Source organism: Camelina sativa, chromosome 11 (genome assembly GCF_030686135.1).
Source record: "Camelina sativa cultivar CO46 ecotype springtype chromosome 11, ASM3068613v1".
In the NCBI taxonomy this organism is placed as follows: Eukaryota; Viridiplantae; Streptophyta; class Magnoliopsida; order Brassicales; family Brassicaceae; genus Camelina; species Camelina sativa.
Genome location: NC_141890.1, coordinates 8,046,651 through 8,068,173, shown reverse-complemented (window position 1 = coordinate 8,068,173; position 21,523 = coordinate 8,046,651). Strand labels below are relative to the sequence as shown.

The 21,523-nt window shown below is 41.2% G+C and overlaps 2 protein-coding genes across 2 annotated transcripts; one reads left to right on the top strand and one right to left on the bottom strand.

The window, feature by feature from the left end:
- Positions 1-9: 9 nt before the first annotated feature.
- LOC147933744 (uncharacterized) lies at positions 10-483 on the bottom strand. The gene has a single exon (XM_087472307.1). The coding sequence runs from the start codon at positions 481-483 to the stop codon at positions 10-12; it is 474 nt and encodes a 157-aa protein (XP_087328433.1).
- Positions 484-6,453: 5,970 nt separating this feature from the next.
- Positions 6,454-6,996, top strand: LOC147933743 (uncharacterized). Its single transcript, XM_087472306.1, has one exon. The coding sequence runs from the start codon at positions 6,454-6,456 to the stop codon at positions 6,994-6,996; it is 543 nt and encodes a 180-aa protein (XP_087328432.1).
- Positions 6,997-21,523: the final 14,527 nt, after the last annotated feature.

Here is a 21,523-nt window from a genome sequence, read left to right as displayed (position 1 = left end):
AACCTATTGTTACCGTAAGGTGACCAAGAGAGTATAATAAGAGGTAACATCCAATGATCCTTGCTGACTAGAATTTAACTTCTGTTCTATCTCAAAAGCCCTCAGAGCATTATCTTGTTTGAAACGTGACATCAGATTCTTCCAAATACCCTCTGCGGTAGAGATGAACAACAAGCTTGCTCCAATTTTCTTATCAACCAAATTAATTATCCAGGTGGATACAATGTCATTGCAACGCGACGAAGAACCAAAATCACGATGATCATCAGACGGTTTCTTGATCGTTCCATCTATGAATCCAAGTTTATTCCTAACATTAAGAGCTACTCGAACTGACCTTCGCCAAGAATAGAAATCAGATCCAGATGTGAGACGATCGGATACGATGCTCATCCTTGCATGATCTGAGCTATGCAAGAAGAACGGATTCTCATACTGATCCGTCATATTCATCGGTACTGAATTTGTAACCGGAGTAACCATGATTCAGATCTGAAAACAAGATTTTGCGATAGAAGGCAACAACCCAAGCTTAATCAAACAAGAGAAAGACGATCAATCCCAGAAGAACTTGGGTAATCGAAGAGGAACATAGAACCAACACGATCGCAACAAGATTCACAACAAAGGATGAGAGAATCTGAAGATTTGAGGTACTCATCGAAAACAAAAGACCAAGAATAGCTAAATCGGAGCTTCGAAAGATCGATTAGAAACAAATAGAGAGGCGAAACGAAGCTCAACTGAAGAAGAGAAGCTCGAATCAAAGATAAGATCGAAAGAGAAGCTCAGAGTCGTTATCAGTGGAGTTTGAAAAAGTTTGTTACACGGAAAAGAGAATGAGAAATTGAATTTGCTCTGATACCATATTAACTTTAACTTAAAAGATATATTTTTCATTAATGAACCAAAAACTATACAAAGAGGGTTTATAGTCTTTACAAGTGTAATAGAAAACTATGCTAAAGGAAACTTAGTTATACTAATACACAATCATAAACTTATATCATAATAAGTCAATAATGCCTCTAACCCATACGGTCACTAATTGACGAGTTAATCATCTAATAATAAGGCATCGTATGTATCCCACAGCTTGGTTTGCACTATATTATTTTCTTTATAAACTTAAATTTTTGTTTTTACTTTTATCTGAAACCTTCGCCATGTTGATGGTTAGATAAAGGTCATGGTCAATATTCATGTAAAATTACCACATATGCCCTGCACACTTATTTCTCTGGCTTTCTATATTAGCTTGGTAAATAAATGATCTTCAACTTCTTCTTCTTAATGTAAACAGCTCGGATTCAAAACTCACAGTTCAAACTTTCAATATTATTTTCTCTTTCCAAAATTTATGTTCATAGTTTCACTTCATTTTGTTTTGTGTTTTTAATCAACATCATATATATGAATTATGAAATCAAGTTATTTGTTGACACGAGCTTCACTGTAGTATGTCAGAATGTATGATACCGCTCCATATTCAAATGCTTATGGAGTATATGGTATATTAGGTGAAGTCTATAATTTTGGGTTCAAGGCCAACCCGAGTAATGTTAAATTAAAGGCCGGTTAAGCTGAGTTAAGTCAAAAGAGAAAGAGACGACTTTGATCGAACGAGTGGGATTGCAAGCGTTCGCTCTATTTCAAAGGATGAATTAATTGTTAACTTTTGTTTTCGGCTGTCATCAACAAACTTGACACTTTTGCATGGGATGGTGCAGGATTCAGCACCCCCGATATACCGAGCTAAACCAGAAATACTAATTGATTAGTTAACCGGGAAACCGGTTAAGAGCTTGATTAGGTCAACAAGAAGTCAGTTGGGCCAAAGCGTAGCCTTGAAGAAGAAGAAACCGACCTCTACTTCGGCACGGCGGCCGACTCAAGCAATAAGGCAGTTTTCCATATCTCACTTCGTCCGATAAGGAAAGTTAATATATTGTGCAATCTAAGAACATATATAAATAAGGGGAGACTTCTCCATTGTAAGGCATCCAGAATCGAATACAATAATCGAGTTCTCCTCTTGTTCTTAGCAATAAACCCTAATTCTTTTGAGTTCTACTTCTTTACTTTTAATTCCAAGGCTTAGATCTACTTTCTAGAGAGATAACTCTATTGAATTTGTTTCCCCCCCTAAAACAAATTCATTGTGGAAACCTAGTTTCTACAATTGGCGCCTCTGTGGGGACGCAAATCGTCTCTAGAAAAGTTACTCTCTAAGAAAATCTCCCTAAAAAGCCCTGCAATAATGTCTTCCATCATCAACGAAATTCCCGAAGCAAACCGCACAACCTCCAGCATGCCCGATCTCACAGGCGTCGCATCCACTCAGGATAGCGTCGCAACACAAGGTGGCGTTTCGACCAGGCCGGCCATCGCCGTGTACTCTCGTCACCGCGTCAACGCAACGACAAACCCGGCCGAAACCTCCGCCGAACTCCCAGTCGGGATCAGATCCGAAGGGGAGACCAGCCAGGAAGCAGGGCGGACTCAAGAAGAACCAGTCAACCGCGACACGGAGCTCACCGATGAACAACCCCTCAACGAGGGGGATGCGCGCTTCATGGAGCAGCAGCTCGGCGCACAGAACGGGAACCTCCCTGTTCATGCCACGCCAGCGGTCCAGAACCCGCAGGTCGTTTCCATGGAGGACTTCAAAATCTTGTTCAGCTCCATGACGAAAGAGATCTACCAGATGATCTCCGATACCAACCGCAGAGTCGACGCCGTGGTAACCCAGACAACCCCATCGCAAGTCTCTCCCGGACAATCGCCAACACTCAACTTAGGCGATCTCACTCGTCGTCTCGACTTTTCGAACGCACAATTCGAGCGGAGGAATCCTCCCCCTCACACCACATCGAGTATTCGACCGACGAATCCGAACTCGCGGATACACGAGAGCTCGGCCGCCCCGGTCGCCCGCCTCGTGAACTCCGGACCTTGCTTCGAACTCGAAGAAATCAAGTCGCAGATTAGCGGCATGAACACACTCCTCCATCGGGCTATCAGCACAGCTCCGGAGATTGATAGAATTGTCGAGGTGACTCGGCAGTCACCCTTCACTCAACGGATAACGCGGGCTGCCGTACCGAATGTCAAGCTGAAGCTTCCTATCTACCAGGGAGACAAAAATCCGGTCCAGTTCATGACATCCTTCATGGCGACCATGTCAAAAGCACGATTCATCGACGAACAAAGGGACGCCGATTGCTGTCAGCTATTCGTCGATAGCCTTTCCGGCCCTGCCTTGGTATGGTTCACAAGGCTCGAGCCGAACTCAATCGACAACTTCGACCAATTGTCCAAGGCTTTCCTCAAGAATTACCGAATCCTCATTGAACGAGGCGTGACAAGTTCGGATCTCTGGAAGATGGCCTAGGAACGAGGAGAACCCATCGCCAGCTTCTTGAACAGATTCAAGGAGAAGCTGACAAAGGTCAACGTCCCGGAGGACGCTGCAATGGCAGCCTTCAGAAAGGGCCTGATCCCTGGATCACCATTACGAAAGGACCTCAACATCCGGGAACCCAAGGACTTTGACGACGCACTGCATCGAGCTTCCAGATTCGCGCTCGATGAGGAAGAGGAGGCTCAAAAAGCCGCAAAAACTAACGACGAACAATCGTCGCATCCCCCCAAGGCTAAAAACCGGGTCGATTATCACGAACCCCGCAAGCACCACGAACCTCAGGATCGAAAAAGGCGTCATCCACGCAGTCTCCGAGGCGGACGAACAAGACAAGCAGCCGTCTGACCCGAAGGAACTCTACTACGACTTTCACATGATCACCGGTCACTCTACACATGAGTGCGTCCACCTGAAGAATTACTTGTACGGGAAGTATCTCTCTAGCAAAGTCGAAGCTGTCTTTCTACCAAAAAGCGTTCGCGGAGGCAGAGATCGCCGTGGGGGATGGCGTGGCGGACGATCTAACGGAGGCCGCGGTGCAGGTGGCAGACGAGGCTACAACGGACCACCCAACGCAGTCCAACAGCCGGCCAACCAAGCACTCGTGATCCACCAAGAAGAGGTGCTCCAAGCAGACGAACTGCCTGGCCCTCCCAAGCGGCATAGGGGGCAAAACCCGGAGCGAGCCAATTATCCTCCCCGAGGACGAATAACCATGATACTTGGCCCACCGGAGGACTGCGCAGACTCCGTCCGCGCATTGAAGAAAAGGGCACGACAAGTTTGCGCCCTTCGAACAGCTCTGAGCGAACCTTCACTCGGTTCGGACCCGATATCATTCACTTCGGAGGACGCCAGAGGAATCCAACATCCCCATTTGGACTTTTTGGTTATCGAAGTCTCAATGGGTGACTTCGACGTCGAACGAGTCCTGATTGACACCGGGAGCACCGTCAACGTACTTTGCTGGCAAATGTTAGAAAAAATGGGCGTCACACCAGACCAACTGAAACCCGAAACTCAAACGCTGACGGGCTATGATGGGGTCGCTAAGATGTCAATGGGCGACGTAAAGCTACAAGTACGAGCTGGCGGAGCGACCCGGAAGACTAAGTTCGCAGTCATTGATGCACCTCCGATCTACAACGCCATTTTGGGGGTACCGTGGATATATTCGATGCAGGCCGTACCATCGACCTATCACCTCTGCCTCAAATTCCCGACCACCACAGGAATTTGCACACTTTATGGCGACCAAAGGGTACCCCGAATGTGCTCTGTTATCGAAAAGAAGCAGAGGAAGGCGGAGAACGCATAGCAATTACAGAGCGGGGACCATCTTACCGGTCCCCACAAGCCGGAGCGGGATCGCCTCAAGTCTCCGGAGTGTCGAATCATACAGGCGAATATAGACCCCTCCGACCCCTCGCGAACTGTCGGCATCGGGTCCGAACTCGACAAACACATAAAGACAAAGCTGATGACTTTTCTGGAATCTCGAGCTTCCACATTCGCCTGGTCAACAAAAGACATGGTCGGGATAAGCCCCGAAGTCATGTGCCATAAGCTCAACATCGATCCCACAGAAACGTAGGCGTTTGGGCCCGGATCGAGCCAAGGCGGTCCAAGACGAAGTCGAACGACTACTCAAGGCAGATCAAATAATGGAAGTCCAGTACCCTGATTGGTTGGCTAACCCGGTGGTGGTCAAAAAGAAAAACGGCAAGTGGAGAGTCTGCGTGGACTTCACCGATCTCAACAAAGCATGTCCTAAGGACAGCTTCCCTCTGCCGCACATAGATCCTCTTGTCGAAGCTACGGCCGGTAACCAATTGCTTTCATTTATGGATGCATTCTCAGGGTACAACCAGATCGCCATGAGTCCGGCCGACCGCGAGAAAACGGCATTCATCACAGATAGGGGGACCTACTGCTACAAAGTGATGCCGTTTGGATTGAAAAACGCCGGAGCAACGTACCAGCGATTGGTAAACATGATGTTCGCAGATCTGCTCGGCAAAACTATGGAGGTCTATATAGACGATATGCTGGTCAAGTCTTTGATCGCAGAGCAGCACGTCTAACATCTGGAAGAGTGTTTTAACATCTTGGATCAATTCCAGATGAAATTAAACCCAACGAAGTGTACGTTCGGAGTAACTTCCTTAGAATTCTTGGGGTACATCGTCACTGAACGGGGAATAGAGGCGAATCATAAACAGATTGAAGCCATACTGGGACTACCGTCACCGACCAACAAGCGAGAAGTACAACGCCTGACTGGCCGGATCGCCGCTCTGAATCGTTTCATCGCCCGATCAACAGACAAGTGCCTCCCCTTTTCATTGGGACGAGGAATGCGAGGTCGCCTTTCGTCAGCTAAAGGAGTATCTGACTTGCCATCCAGTGTTAGTCAAACCGGAGGACGGCGAGACGTTGTATCTCTAAGCCTCGGTTTCAAGTTCGGCAGTCAGCGGGGTGTTAGTCCGAGACGATCGCGGAGACCAAAAGCCCATCTTCTATACAAGCAAAGCACTAAACGACGCGGAATCACGATACCCCACGCTGGAAACACTGGCCCTTGCAGTGATCATCGCAGCACGGAAACTGCGACCCTATTTTCTGTCGCACTTTATCGTCGTGCTTACTGACCAACCACTCCGAACCATCCTCCATAGTCCTCTCCAATCCGGACGCATGGCGAAGTGGGCAGTCGAACTCAGCGAGTACGATATCGAATACCGTTCTCGCCCAAGTCTGAAGTCGCAAGCTCTGGCTGACTTCATCACCGAACTATCGCCCGAGCTCGAAGACCCCACCCTCGCGGTGGAGCAATGGACAATGTTCGTCGACGGTTCGTCAACGAATCAAGGATCCGGGGTGGGACTCATCCTCCGATCCCCCACAAGGCCGTTCTCGCGGGACTCCGGTTTACCCGGGGACTTGGAGTCAAACACCTTCAGGTCTTCTGTGACTCCCAACTAGTAGTCAGCCAATTGAGCAGAGAATTCGACGCCAAAAACAAGCGAATGGGAGCATATCGACAGTTGGTCCGCACGTTATCCGGAGAATTTGCATCTTTCTCTCTGACGAAGGTCTCATGGAACGAGAATGCATCAGCCGACGCCCTCGCAGCTCTGGCAAACCGCTCCGACCCCAAGTTACGACGTACCATTCCAATTGAATGCATCGATGCTCCCAGAATTGATCCAGACAGCCAGATCGCCGTCATCAACGACGACTCAATCCCGATAGAAGTCGACAAGCCAATAGAAGATACGACGGACATCGCTAAACCTCCGGAGGATTGGCAACTTGAGATCAAACTTTACATCTCCGAAGGTATCTTCCCGACAGACCGATGGGCAGCTCGACGACTGAAGGCTCGAAGTGCCATGTACATCCTTTTGGACGGTGAACTGTTTCGCCGAAGTGCGTCAGGAGTATTTCTTACCTGTGTTACTCGGGACGAAGCCGAACACATCATGATGGAGGTGCATGAAGGCGAGGGTGGCAACCATTCTGGCGGACGTCCACTCGCTCTTAAAATCAAAAAGGATGGACACTATTAACCTACCATGATGGCCGATTGCGAAACTTTCACGGCCAAATGCGAAGCTTGTCAGCGCCATGGACCAATGCTAAATACCGTGACAGCTCCATATCCTTTTATGCGCTGGGCCATGGATGCCATAGGACCTTTGCCGGCGTCCAAATCCATGAAGTATGTCCTGGTGTTGACCGATTACTTCACCAAGTGGGTGGAGGCAGAATCTTTCACGAGGATCCAATCCTTAGACGTGACCAACTTCATATGGAAGAACATCATATGTCGCCACGGACTTCCATACGAGATTGTCACCGACAACGGCACCCAATTCACCTCGATGATCACCAGACGCTTCGTGACGAAGTGGCAAATCTGTCTCAGCACTTTGACTCTTCGGTACCCGCAAGGTAATGGTCAAGCTGAAGTCACGAATAAGTCAATCGTCGATGGACTCAAGAAACGACTCGGTCGAAGGAAGGGAGCATGGCCAGACCACTTGGACGGTGTACTATGGTCATATCACACAATCCCGCGGCGAAGCACGGGACAGTCCCCCTTCTCTCTCGCATATGGTCTCGAAGCACTTGCCCCGGCCGAACCAGGAGTCCCGACACTGCGTCATACTATGATGGTCGATAATCCCGAACTAACGACAAGATGCTGATCTACCAAGATGCAGCGGCTCGATACTATAATAAGACTGTTCGTCAGCGGCGTTTCAACGAAGGCGATCTAGTTCTGCGAGAAGTTTTCGAGAACACCAAGGAAGTAAACGCCGGTAAACTCGGCGCTCGATGGGAGGGTCCATACCTCGTGTCTAGAACGGTTCGTCTAGGCGTCTACGAACTCGTAACCATGGCCGGGGAACGGATCAAAAACTCGTTGAACGCGGCCCACTTGAAACGTTACTACAGCTAAGTCGTTGTTACGACTCTACCCAGGAGTTTTCGGGACTCCGAACTCCATTTATCTTTCTTTTGTAATACGAACTACGGTTGGCTTGATCCCCACTTCGGGGTACGTAGGCAATTCCTTATCTTTTAGAGATGAAGCGAATGCAGCTAATATATTAATAAAGTTTTTTCCGGTTAAAAAACTTCTTCTTATTTCCTAACACATTCAGATCGGCGACAAGCCGGTGTAGAAAATATCGACCATATTCCGAAATTCACTTGCATTTAATTTCCCTTACACGGTTTGATAATTCCGATTAAAATAAAATTTCTATAACTAAGTCAATCCCCATTACATGCTTTGGAGCGATGACCAATAAAAAAAAACAGAGAAAAGAGACGCAAAGGGGAAAAATCCCCTCAACGACTGAGGGTCCTAAAAAAAAAAAAAAAAAAAACCGTCCGAATTCCACGTTCGGAACGGTCGGGGTTTCGCCATCACCGTCTGGGGCGATCCTGTAGACGAAGTGGAGGCCGTGAACCTGACAGATCGTCTGCCAGCGGTTCCTCCACCGTTACCTTGTCCAGTTCGCTTCGCCAGAACTGAGGAGCTTGCCCGGTCATACGCCACTTCTCCAAGAAGAAACCTTCGGCGATTATTTCGTTCAGGACCCGAATAGTCCCGTCCAAACGGTAAAGTCGACAGACTTCAGCCAATCTACGACGTCTCGCGATAAGGTGAGCCCCCAGCCTATAGCGGCGAGCCCAATACCTTCGGAGTTCTTGACACACGAGGCTCCCTTCTACACCCGCCATATCAACAGGTGGGACTGGTGCGCGTACTCGGAAAGTCTCTACGCCCTCCTGGGCAGAGGGGTTATCTGACGATTCGGCTTGGTTGGAACCGTTCGACGAAGCGGCTAACCTTTCCCGAGCTCGTCTTTGCCACGCAGATCGAGTAGTCACCATCTCTTTCTCTCAATATTTTGGAAAGTTGTGGAGGTTGGAATGATCTCCCAAACTCTCAATCCTATTTATACAGGATTATGGGAAGTAACCACCGCTGAATCCACCAATCAGAGTGCAGCGTGATTTTCGCGAGGTCCCGAGAATAATTCTCAAAGACCGCGCAGCGCATTTAATGAAGCGCGTTCATTATTTGCGAAACGGAAAAAGGAAAATTTAAAAAAAAAAAAAAAAAAACTGTACACTAATACGTATACCTTAGCCCGACCTGGACTAAGTATCTATTAGTTCGTACCGAACTCACCCCTTGTTGACACCCTGGCCAGGTGATCAACTGGTATAACTACCTATTATTTTTCGGGATAAGCCGGACCCAGAGTCATTATTCCGCACCCGAACTCACAATCATTGGGATAAGCCGGACCGAGAGCGTTTATTCCGCGCCCAATTTCTTAATTGTTGGGGTAAGCCGAACACAGAGTATTTATTTCGCACTCAACCTTTAGTTCGGACGGAATGATAGGCCGAACCCAGAGAGTAATTTCGCACTCCGGCCACCGAACTAAAGTAAAAGGAGATAAGCCGAGCCCAGTATCTCGCTCTCCGACCAAACACACTTCGTTTAATGTTCATAACCTGCTTTTGAGGCTCTAATCGATTTTTTCTACCGTCACTTAATGAAAATTGCCTGATGTAAGCCGGGAGACGTCTAGCAAAATAAATCTCTTATTATTACTGTAAAGTTTTATTGAGATTTTATGACAAGCAAAGTTCAAGTTCGCCTGCTATATTGCAGCTGCATTTTATTAAGTTATCAAACGAAACATCCTAATTCCGAACTGGTGCGCCATTTGCAGCAATCTCGCGAATGCTCGTTTTGAGTCGCTTCGGCATTGGTCATAGTAGTTGCAACCCAGTCTTTTCCCAGTCCTCGGAACGAGACTCCAATGCTCTGGCCTTCTGTTCGGATTCATCAAGCAGGTCAGTAGTCCTTTTCCTTTTCGCCTTGAGTAAGGCGATCTCGGATTCCAGAGTCCTCAGCCGTCGATCGATCCTGCCTCTCTTCATATGAAAGTACTGAAGATCTTGAGTCAGTTTTTTGTGCGTACCCTCAATCTGCATACGCAAAATCAGCAACGGGTTAGTACGAAGAAGACAAATTTCGGTCGTTCATAAGGAAAGCAAAAAGGAAAAGAGGGTAGTGCCTACCTGACAGAAAAAGGCGTCGGCCTCAGCAAGCTCGGCATCGGTTGCATGCCGGTTAATGTAGAACGGCTTAACGTTGCCTGGAATGAAGTCACCAATCAAGGCAGGGTCCATGTGCGTCGGTCTCCGATCTGATTCCCTTCGGCATTCATAGCAGTACGCAACAAGACATGGCGGCAAAGCAGCTATCTTGTCGAACCCATTCTTAATCCAATCCTTTGGGTGAGATTCCAGCATCTCGAGTTTGAGTAGCAGATCTCGTTGTACTTGTTCCGATGCGGCAAGACGATCGCGATATTCCGTGTGGCGATCTTCCACCTCATGAAGAAATTCTTCCAGTTCGCGCCTTTGTTCCGGTTTAACGCGGAACATCAACATTCAGGGAGCTCGGATGTTTGGGTAGTACGCCATCCCCCTTTCGATAGCTTCGGCATTCGAGAACGTCGGCACATCATTGCCAACTAGCGGGGATTCCACGCTGCTAATCGAGCTTGACATTGTCTTGATTGAGAGTTTTTCTTGGGATGTTTAATCTGTAGGCAGCGCCGGATAGATTTATACGAGTATTGGGAGGTAAATCCCCTTTTCAAAATTGGCAACTTTCCGTGCAAAATGGTAAGAATGCAAATTCTCTGACTTTATCAGTTTTCCTTTTGTGACAAAAAGGAAAAATTCCGGTAATTAAGTCCCTAAAGAGAAAATGGGCCGAACAAGTCGGCAATGTTTTACAAGGGTACTCAGACCCGTAGGTTTAACAACAAAAAAAAGAAGAAAACAAAAATACAGCTAAGTATCAAAGGCACCGGTAAAATCGGCCTGGAAGCTATCGGCATTAGAACCGTACGGATGTTGGACGGAGTCCGGAGCCGTCGTTCCGGGGGGGGGGGGGGGGGGGGAATCCATAGCCGAGCTGATCCGGGGACATGTTGAGGTCTTTTTCATTCAGATCAAGGACATCGATCGCCTTGACAGTCTCCTCGGCTTCGGCCTTTTTCTCCGCCTGGATGACGACCCCATTTTCGATCAGATATTTTACAGTTTCCTGTATGTCGGAAGCTTGGTTTAGCAGATCTTCCAGGGGACGAACTTTCTCATGTTCGAGTAGATAGGCCTTGACCTTATCCAGTCGAGTCTGCGCTTTCATCGTTGTTCGCTCCACCTTCTCTTAACTTCGAAATTGAGCTGAACCTTTAACCCGTCGCATGATTCCTGCAGTTCGGCTTTCTCTTCTTCGAGAGTAAGCGCTCGGGAGTTCAGTTTGCTAATCCTCAGTTCGGAGTTGGCGATGATACCATCTTTTTCGGCAACAAGCGCCTCGAGCTCTTTGATCCTCGCATCCTTGGCGTCGCTGGCAACCCGGATTTGCTCTACGCATTCTTTCACTTTTTCGAGCTACAATCCAGACTTCTTACTGGATTTGGCACACCTATCGTATAATTGAGTCAGCGTGTTCATCTTGGCGGCAGTCTGTAAATTAAACAAAATGATAGGGCATACCATTAGGTGGCACTCGGCGACATCAAGGAACGCCTGTTTAAATTCCAGTTCATCCGCCGACGGAAGGATTCGACTGGAGGTCTTCAAGGTTCGGATGAGCTCGCCTGAGGCTTCGCGATTGGTCACCAGAGGGTAGTCGCCGAAGTAATGATAGGAGAAGCGATCAGTCTTATCATTTCTTCTTTCGAGGCGAAATCGATCGGCAGATTCCAGTCCAGCTTCTTCCGCCGAGCGTTTGCGGTTCACTACCGGCTGTGGTTCAGTGACTGGGTTATCTCTGATTTGCTTCTTCTTCTTCTTCCTTCTTTTGGATCCAGCTTCAAGTTGCGGGACATCCTGTTCTTCGTTCGAAGGATCGGTATTCTCTGAGGCCAAAGGGAGAATATCTCCTTCCGCGACATCGACCGTGTTGACGTTTTCTCCAGAAGCCTGAATAGGGTCGACATCGGTCTGGTCCGGGATGGGATCGACTTCGGTTAGACCCTGAGATGGGTTGATGTCGGCTTCAATGGCAGCCTGAGTGTCTCGGCGAACGATCTGGAGACTGTCGGATTCAAGGACACGTGCTCCGGTAGGTTCCGCAGTTCGTCCTAGTGACCTAGCAAAACTTGGGAATGTCATCCTAGGTTTTCCCATCGCTGTTTCAACACTGATACGGGTAATAAACTCCCACTGACGATTGTTTCTGGCTAATAGAGTGTCCCTGACAGGATGATAGTTTGGAGCTAGCCGCGTCGCGCAAAATGGACGATCTGGAAGCATGACACGAAAAAGTTAAAACTGGTTAGAGGTGCCGAAGTCAATTAAAACGTGCTGGAAATATAAAATCTACCAGGATTTTCATTCCACATTCTCCGATGGAAACCCAATGGGTTAACGAGTGAGTGCTGATCGACGCGGACGTAGAAATAGTGGTTCATCCACTTCTTGAATTTGCTCACTCTTTTACCAATAAGGAAATTGTGCGCCGGCCTCATATTCACTTCCCAGCGGTGTGGACTCTTTGATAACTTAAAATTTGATAGTTGTTCAAAACATTGAACTCCAATATTGACTCCGACTTCGGCTGCTACAGTGAGGGCAGCCATAAAGTTACAAATAGCTCCGGGGACGAACTGGCAGATCGCTATCCTGCGTCTTTGGGCGTAGAGTGATATCAACGCAGGGATTGGGAATAAGAGGCGACATTCGGTAAAATAACATTCGTACAGGCATATATACCCTTCCGGAGGGTTCCAGGGGCGTTGGTCCTCTCGAAGAATCAAAATTGTGACTTCGCTGTTAAATAAACCACATGAGTTCAGCATGTCGTTCACGGTTGTGGACGAACTCAAACTCTTCTCGCCACCAATTCGTCCTTCATGGTCAAACAAGGGATCGATATCCTCGATCAAGAGTCCTAAGGGTACAAACCGATCTTCTTCTTGTGACAGTACGCCTTGAGTCAGTTAGGTGTTTTCCTCTTCAGGACGAACTGATGGCAACGGCAACACCTGTGAGGATGAGGCTCCTACTGAACAGCGAACCAGGTGTGGTGGGACTTCGGAGGCCGATCTACTCGATTCACCGATCTGTGCGGTACGCTCTAGGTCGAGAGTTTTCCGCCTGGAAGATCGACAAATTAGCTGTTCGCCCTCGACTTCTGGCGAAGAGACGGGTTCTGATGTGCTTGCCATATTCTGAGTTCGGAGAGTGCGGAAGAAAATCGGAACTAACAAAATAAATAGGAGAGAGATCGGAGCAGATTACCTTTCGTTGTTGGCAGAAAATGAGAAATGACGAAAGGGGAGGCGTATTTATAGAGTCGAGTGGGTGACAGCCCTATGAGGAGCAATTATGACCTATGCGACTCTTCGAATTCCGGGCTAGCTGATGTGATGCAAACGACACGTGTCATCCGAACAATTCGCGGCGAAATGACGCGAGAATCCGGGTAAAATCAATTAAGTCTTTATGGATTAGATTGGATATTCTCTTTCCATAGTTCGAAACATTCGAATTAAATCTCGAATGTTCAGAACTGGGGGGACTAATTGTTGGTGCGGGATTCAGCACCCCCGACATACCGAGCTAAACCAGAAATACTAATTGATTAGTTAACCGGGAAACCGGTTAAGGGCTTGATTAGGTCAACAAGAAGTCAGTTCGGCCAAAGCGTAGCCTTGAAGAAGAAGAAACCGACCTCTACTTCGGCACGGCGGCCGACTCAAGCAATAAGGCAGTTTTCCATATCTCACTTCGTCCGATAAGGAAAGTTAATATATTGTGCAATCTAAGAACATGTATAAATAAGGGGAGACTTCTCCATTGTAAGGCATCCAGAATCGAATACAATAATCGAGTTCTCCTCGTGTTCTTAGCAATAAACCCTAATTCTTTTGAGTTCTACTTCTTTACCTTTTAATTCCAAGGCTTAGATCTACTTTCTAGAGAGATAACTCTATTGAATTTGTTTCCCCCCTTAAACAAATTCATTATGGAAACCTAGTTTCTACAAGCTTGATTTAGATTAGGAAGTTATACACATTGTAATTTCGTAAATCATATATTAAACGTCGTAGTTAACTTTTTTATTCTTCTATCCTGAGGCATGCAACAAGTTAGCCAGCAGTCACTGTTTGGACTGGAAGCGTATCATAAAGAGCATACTTAACGCTTTGTATAGTGGACGAGGCATGAAGTCTCACTTGAGCTGAAGTTATTTCCCACTGAGCATGTAATGAATTTATCCCAGCACACGCTTGTCAGCATCGCCACCATCTCGTTTGTTTACCATCGCCTTTTCCGTTTTTCTTGCTGCTCAAGTTTCACCATATATATAATTCTTAAGAACAATGAGCTTAAAAAGACATGACAACTAGAGATGAATTATATCTGTAAAAGTTATACATCGCTTCCAGAAAGCTATTCCCACATATGACTACGCTACTAGTAATTCAAACCTAAAAGATGTCTTGACATAACCTGATTTCAATTTTCCGTTTCTAAATACAACTCTAGGCTTCAATTTCTACGTGATAAGTGATAACTGATAACTAAGAATTTAAAACTTGTTAGCTTTAAATCGAAGATTTACAATATGGAATTTTTAGCAATTTGGGACTGTTAACGACGGAGGAATCCACAGTGGTGAAGAACACGATTCTAATTTTCCAGCTACTGATTCTGCAACCAGAAGGTCATCAAAAACCCCAAAGAGGTTTTGTACAAGAAAATTTGAATAAGTATAGAACAAACAGAAAAGAAACCCAATATAAGGAAGTTATTTTTGTTGGGCCTAAAGGTCCAATTGCTAGATTATTTTGATTTGGAAGTTAGCCTTATTTTGTTTTTTTTATCCAAAAAAAAAGGTGGCCTTATTATTTTGTAGTAATAGGTAATATCTCGCGCAAATGTGTGGATTGTTGTATAATATAACATATTAACTAATTTAAATTTATTTGATAATCATAAAAAAACTTAACAAATTAATTTAAATGTCATTAACATTTTTTACACTTTTACTTATTCAAATCATACTATATCAAAATATAACTTATTTAAATATAATCATACATATCTTTTAAAGTTATTTGTTTTTTATTGTTCAACTTTGATAATAGTTTTCATTAGTTTTTTTGAGCATTTGAGGTAATAAAATATTATTAATAATAAAAATAAAAATTTACTATGTGATTTAAATATATAATTTAAGTTTTTCATATAAACTAACACATAACCTAAAGTATTTAATAATTAAAAACTAAACTATTTTGAAAGTGAAAAATACATATCTTATTATATAAAGTTGGGTTTTGAAAATTAGTCATTAACAATATTTTGACATGTGTACAAGTTAATATAATAGGAGAGATTTGAAATTTCAACAGAAAACAAAATATTTTGTTTTAAACAATATTAATAATGTAAAAAAATAATTATAAAAAAATTACAAAAATTTAAAAGTTTTTTTAAAATAATTATAAGGAGATTATATATTTATATATCTTTCATAAATTTCGAAATTATAACATTATTTACTTATTTTAATTTTAAGTTCTTAATTCTACAAAAAAAAATAGAAAAAGGATTACGGAAAATATATAGTTAACTATTTATTCTAAGTTTTGTAAATGCTCACTTCTATATAAGCATAGATCGTCTCATATTTTTCATCTAACAAAATAATTTATTCAAAAACACTGCTTTCAACTTTGTTCTATTTGTAAAAAAAAAAAATGGGAAAGTAAAAATTCCTTTTTTAATATCCAAAATTTCTTATACTTTCTCCTTTTTCAGTTCGAAATAGATAAAATTAATATATTGACCCAAAAAAGATTAATGTATGCGTCATTTTTTTCTAATACTGTATTTTAAAATTTATTATAGTATTTTTAGATTATTTTATTTAATTTATATTTTCATCTTTGAATTACTTGGGATTTATATATTACCGTTCTTATAATTTTCTATTATTTCTTTAATTATGTCAAATCAATTTTTTTCTAATTTCTCAACCTTGATTGGTTGGTCATATACACTTTTTTTTTGTGCAAACATAATTATTAACATTCATTCAAATCCCAAAATGAGATAAACGAGTAGAAGCTCATCAACCTAATGGTTGGATAAAATAGGCTAATAAATACAAGCTTACAACAAAAATAGATAGATAGATTAGAAATACATAAATCATTGTTGAAAAATCCATAGGAGCTTGGAGACTGTGACACCCTGGTTTGCAGAAAGATTTAAAAGAATTGATTTGACCACCTATGTCACCAAAGTGCACTTATCTTTTCGGTTAAGGGTCCTGAGAGGACTCTAGAGTTAAGCGTGCTTGAGTTGGAGTAGTTTCAGGATGGGTGAGCTTTTGGGAAGTGATTGTAGGAACTGCGCGAGTGAGGACAAACCGGCCGTCGGATATGGATGGGCCCATATGTCGAGAGTGGACGTAGGGCCCACTAAAGAAGGTGGCTGTCAGGGCGTTACAAAGACAGAAGCTACATCATGGTATGCCAAAGAAGTTTCCACGAATACATTAAAAAATTTAACATTAGTTACTATCAAAAGATTTTGTGATGTTAGAAAATGATCTTTAGTTTCTTTGGTTGTCGGAGCAAACCATTTTGAGATAGCTAAAAAATGTGAACATGTTCTCTCCACATAGGAGGAGTGCAGAGCCGAGGTTCTCTCTATGGTGGAGGAGCTGTGTCGCAAGGTTATCTCCACAAGGAAAGAAGGTAGAGAAGGTTGGACGCATGGTTATCTCTCCAAGAGAGGAAGGCGGAGCCAAGGTTTTCTCCATGGTAGATGAGGCTGGACACAAGGTTCTCTCCATAAGAGAGGGAGGAGGGAGGAGGGCAGAGCCAAAGTTCTCTCCATGGTTGGTAATACACTATTGTGATGATACATCATTAATTAGTATACTTTTTTAACAATAATTGATTAGTATATGTTGGTGTTGGGTTTCGACGATCGAAACGCCCGTAGGAGAAGCCCATTAAGGAGCGATTGTTGCATGCGATAATGGGCCTGCTGCGGACCCAAGAAGGAGATCCGACTGGGAAGAACGCCGAGTCAAATCTGGGAGAAGATCGCGGGATCTTGGGTCGAGATCTCTGGAGGAGATGGAGGAGATAGTTTCTAAGTCGTTTCCGTTTAAATATTCGAGTTGAGTTAAGATAACATGTATGTAATTTCAACCAAGCAACAAAGAATATATCAATACAAATCCAGTTCGTTGTTCTTTCTTAGTTCAAACCGATTTCCACCGAAAGCCTGCCCAAATCTTACTTATTATTCAAATTCTTTAGATTGTTGTTTCTCATATCAACAGTATACTACGTAATATATTTTTTACTTGAAATATTTTTTGAGCCAACAATTTTTGTAATTAAAAAACTATGCAAAAGTGAAAGTAAAGAGATATATAATAGTTGGCTTAATGTATTCATATAGACATTTTTTAGGTGGTGGTAACGAATATATTTGTAATATACAATATATTTCGGTGTAAAAAAAATACACTTTTCATGGTAACATACATAAAATTTTGTAAATAGATATAAATCAGTGTATTATAGCAAAAAAAAATTATAAATAACATACAACAAATTTTAATATATTTTTGTTAAATTAAATTTTATTTACAAAATTTTAAACCCGCACATCGGGCGGGTCCTTATCTAGTTTCCTATAAAATCATATGAAGTTCAATCAAAGTTTTAAAAAACTATTACCATAGATTCTCTTTAATTTTTTTTTATATTCCACTTAGTTTAAGATATATTGCTAGGTTTAGTTGTAATTTTTAACCCTTGTAATAAAAGCTAGATAGAAAATAAAAAATCAATTTGTTTTTTTTTATATAGAAAAATCTTTAAAGTACATATTTGAATTTTTTTTTAAATAGTGATTTTTATATCATTATATGTTGAATCACAAACTGAATATAATGATTATTATTCTAAAATAAATGTATTAAAATTTTGTTGGATGTAAGTGAGAGTCAAGAAAAATTGATTTGATAATTATATTACAATTTTTTTTATATTCCCCTTAATTTAAGTTATATTGCTAGGCTTAGTTTTAATTTTTCATCCTTGAAGTAAAAGGTAGAAAGAAAATAAATATCAAATTACTTTTTTATATTAAAGTACAATTTTGAATTAAATTCTAAAATAATGATTTTTATATAATTATATGTTGAATCACAAACTAAATAAAATGATGAGTATTCTAAAACATATTTATTACAATTTTGTTGGAGGTAAGAGAGAGGTAAGAAAAATTGATTTGATAATTATATTACAAAAATTTCTTTCATCAGAACATTTGAAATTTTAAGAATAAAATAAACATACATGACTTTGTAAGAACTAATCAAACATCTAAAGTAATAAATTAAGATGTTTTCTTTAGCTTGATTCCCTTATTATGAGATGGTTATAACCAAAATATTATTATGGTCATCAAATTTTATTATACATATTAGAATATATATGTATTTTAAATCAAAATAATATAAGTAACAAAGAAGAAAAGAAGAAGTACATAAAACAAAGAAATAATAAAATTCAAAACAATGTAAAATATATAGTAAACAAAAAATATAATCAAACTCTTAATTAGGTTTTTAACCTATGCAAGAACATTATAAAAAAAACAAAGAAAATATTTAGGATTTGGGATATGGTGGAGGAAGATGTGAGAATGGTTATATATAGGATAAAAAGTGATGGAAGTTACATTTTTAAAATAATTAAATTAGAAGAGTTACAATTATAATTAATAGTGTGTTTAAATGAAAATAAATGGAGGAAAAAAAGTTAATTCACAATTTATGTAATTTCAGTTACAATTTAGTAGTAAAGAATAAATTTAAAATATGTATTAATAATGTATATGATAAATTGTGTTGTTTAATTAAAAATAAATATTAAATTTTAAAAAAATAAATGTCAAATGGACCAATAAGGAGAGAGTGAAACTTTATTTTTATTTATATGATTAAACTATTAAATAGCGCAAGAATAAAATAGATAGGCGCCTCTCCAATTTGTAACTATGAGGGGCATATAATCAATCCATCATAGATAGGTGTGGTGGTGGTAAATATGGACATGATCGATAGTAGTTATGCAAGTGCACGGTTGTGCAACTGTAGCAAGGAGAAATGAGCGTAGAAATATCATATAGTTATATGGATTATGATTATGTACGAATACGATAAGTATGTTTGATTTGTGGAGTTTCCTAGTCTTATAGAGAGGAAAATAAATAATGTATAAAGATAACCCAGTTAATAAGCAAAGGAGGGGGCGTGAGCTGAGAAAACCTTTCTACAAGATTTGTTCTCTCTCGTTCCTTCTTCATTCAAGGAATTAGCTACGGCGTAAAGTAATAATGCCCTTGACTATGTTCCACCACGTTGCGTAGCTTCCTTCAGAAATTGTGAACAAATGTCATATTGTCATTTGTTTTCTCATCTGTATGTGTGTGTATCTCAGTTTCATATTTTCAAAAAAAAAAGAATGGCAATAATCTCATTACAATTAATTTATTGTTTTTTTGATGATTAGCGAGATACCGTTTTCTCTCTTCACCTTTTCAAAAGATGATTCTACATACAAATTTACCATTCACGAATCACGACATTTCCGATTTTCATAAGTTTATTGAATTATTCAGAAAGAGAACAAAAATTACTCAATTTTCACATTTTCAAATGATTATTCCACTATAGTATATTGAAAACTTTTTGATCTTGTAAAACCAGCTTTTTAATTACATTACATGTAACGTTTACATAAACAGTGATTCGACTAAAAATGTTACCCGTCTTCCATAAATTAAACAATATGCTATTTTATTATGTTATATAAGAGGGGCTATTAGTTATATGATTTTAATAAATTTGAAAAGTTAAACAAAAATTATGTGTTATTTAATTATTGATTTTAAAATATTTATCAAAATTATATGTTATTGGTTATGTAATTTACAAATACTTGTTAAAATCTCATATTATTAACTTAATGATTGTTTTTGGATTTCAAAATCCACATTATATTTTAATTGGATTTAAATGGATTTGAAAGTATAAAATAGAAGAATTCAAATCTAAGAATAAAACATATTGTTTCAAAATCCATGTGTTTTAATTTTAATAATTTACAATTCTATATTGATTTAGAAATCATTTCTCTAATAACAGTCCTTAAAACAATTGTATCTTTAGAGTTTAGACCAAAAAGTCAACTATTTTGACAATTTTTCTTCATACATGAAAAACTGGAATCTTTTTTGTCCTTAAAACAATTGTCATCTTCATACATGACAATTCTAGATGGAAACACGACGGAACGAGAGAGAGAAAGCGGTGGCCTATTTTTTTTTTTTTTTTTTTTTTTTTTTAGAAAAGTAAAATATTTGATAAAATAAAAGTTTGGAAAATTTAGAATTTATTGATTATATTATTCAAAGAAGGCATGTAATGTGGATATTTTTTGGGTTCTACAAATATGGATTTACAGGTTGCAGATTTTCTTTGGATAATGTGGTATATCTGAAAAGTACGGAATGCTCGGATTTTTGAGAATCAGGTAGAACGACCCGATGAGGTTGTCCGGGTGGCAGTAGGTGAAGCGCAAACTTAGCAGCAGGCATATGTGGAGGCAGAGTCGGACGAACTTCCCTCCTCCCCTAGCATTCTGCCTCCTCGGACTCGGGGATGTAATGCTCTCCTTCCGTCGGTTTTTTCAGGACATCGGTGCTTTGTGGATGGTTCTTGGAAAGCAACTGATGTTTTTGCAGGTGCAGGATGGGTTCATACTTCTTCACAAGGTTCATCCCCGGTTCACGGCGCAACCAATTACCGGCGTAGTCTGTTTCCATTACATGCAGAAGTTGAAGCTTTCATTTAGGCGATGCAATACATGATTGGACATGATTTCCGGGAGATGGTCTTTTTCACGGACTGCTCCGACTTGGTGAAGATGGCGTCTTCGCCTCAGGATTGGCCAGCCTTCACAACATACCTAGACGATATCAACATTGACATGGAGGAGTTTTCTTCTTTTTCTTTGGTTCAAGTTTCTAGAAATGTTAATGTACGAACGGATTCTTTGGCACGCTGAACGCATTCTTCTCTGCATCCTTATTTTGATTGTAAACAATTTACTCACAAATCGGCTCATTTGAGCTGATTTCTTCTTGTTGAAAAAAAAAAAAAAAATCATCACATATTGTGTTGACTTTATTTTTCATCTGTCCCAGTTGCAATTTACTTGTTTTTTTAATGCTAAGTGGCAACTGTAAATTTTCTAGTGTTTTTACTTTTTAGTACTAAACATATCTTTGCATGTAGTCTTCACATGGTGAGATTTTCAATGTAATCATATCTGGAAAGCTGAATATGTTGTAGACGTGTCCATATATAAGACAATTCGGATCAAATTATTATGTTGTTTACCTGCATCTCCATGGTAGCCTAAGTGTTTTTAG

Excerpts from the sequence above, each read along its gene's own strand:
- LOC147933744 (XM_087472307.1), bottom strand. The coding sequence starts at position 483 with ATGGTTACTCCGGTTACAAATTCAGTACCGATGAATATGACGGATCAG.
- LOC147933743 (XM_087472306.1), top strand. The coding sequence starts at position 6,454 with ATGGGAGCATATCGACAGTTGGTCCGCACGTTATCCGGAGAATTTGCA.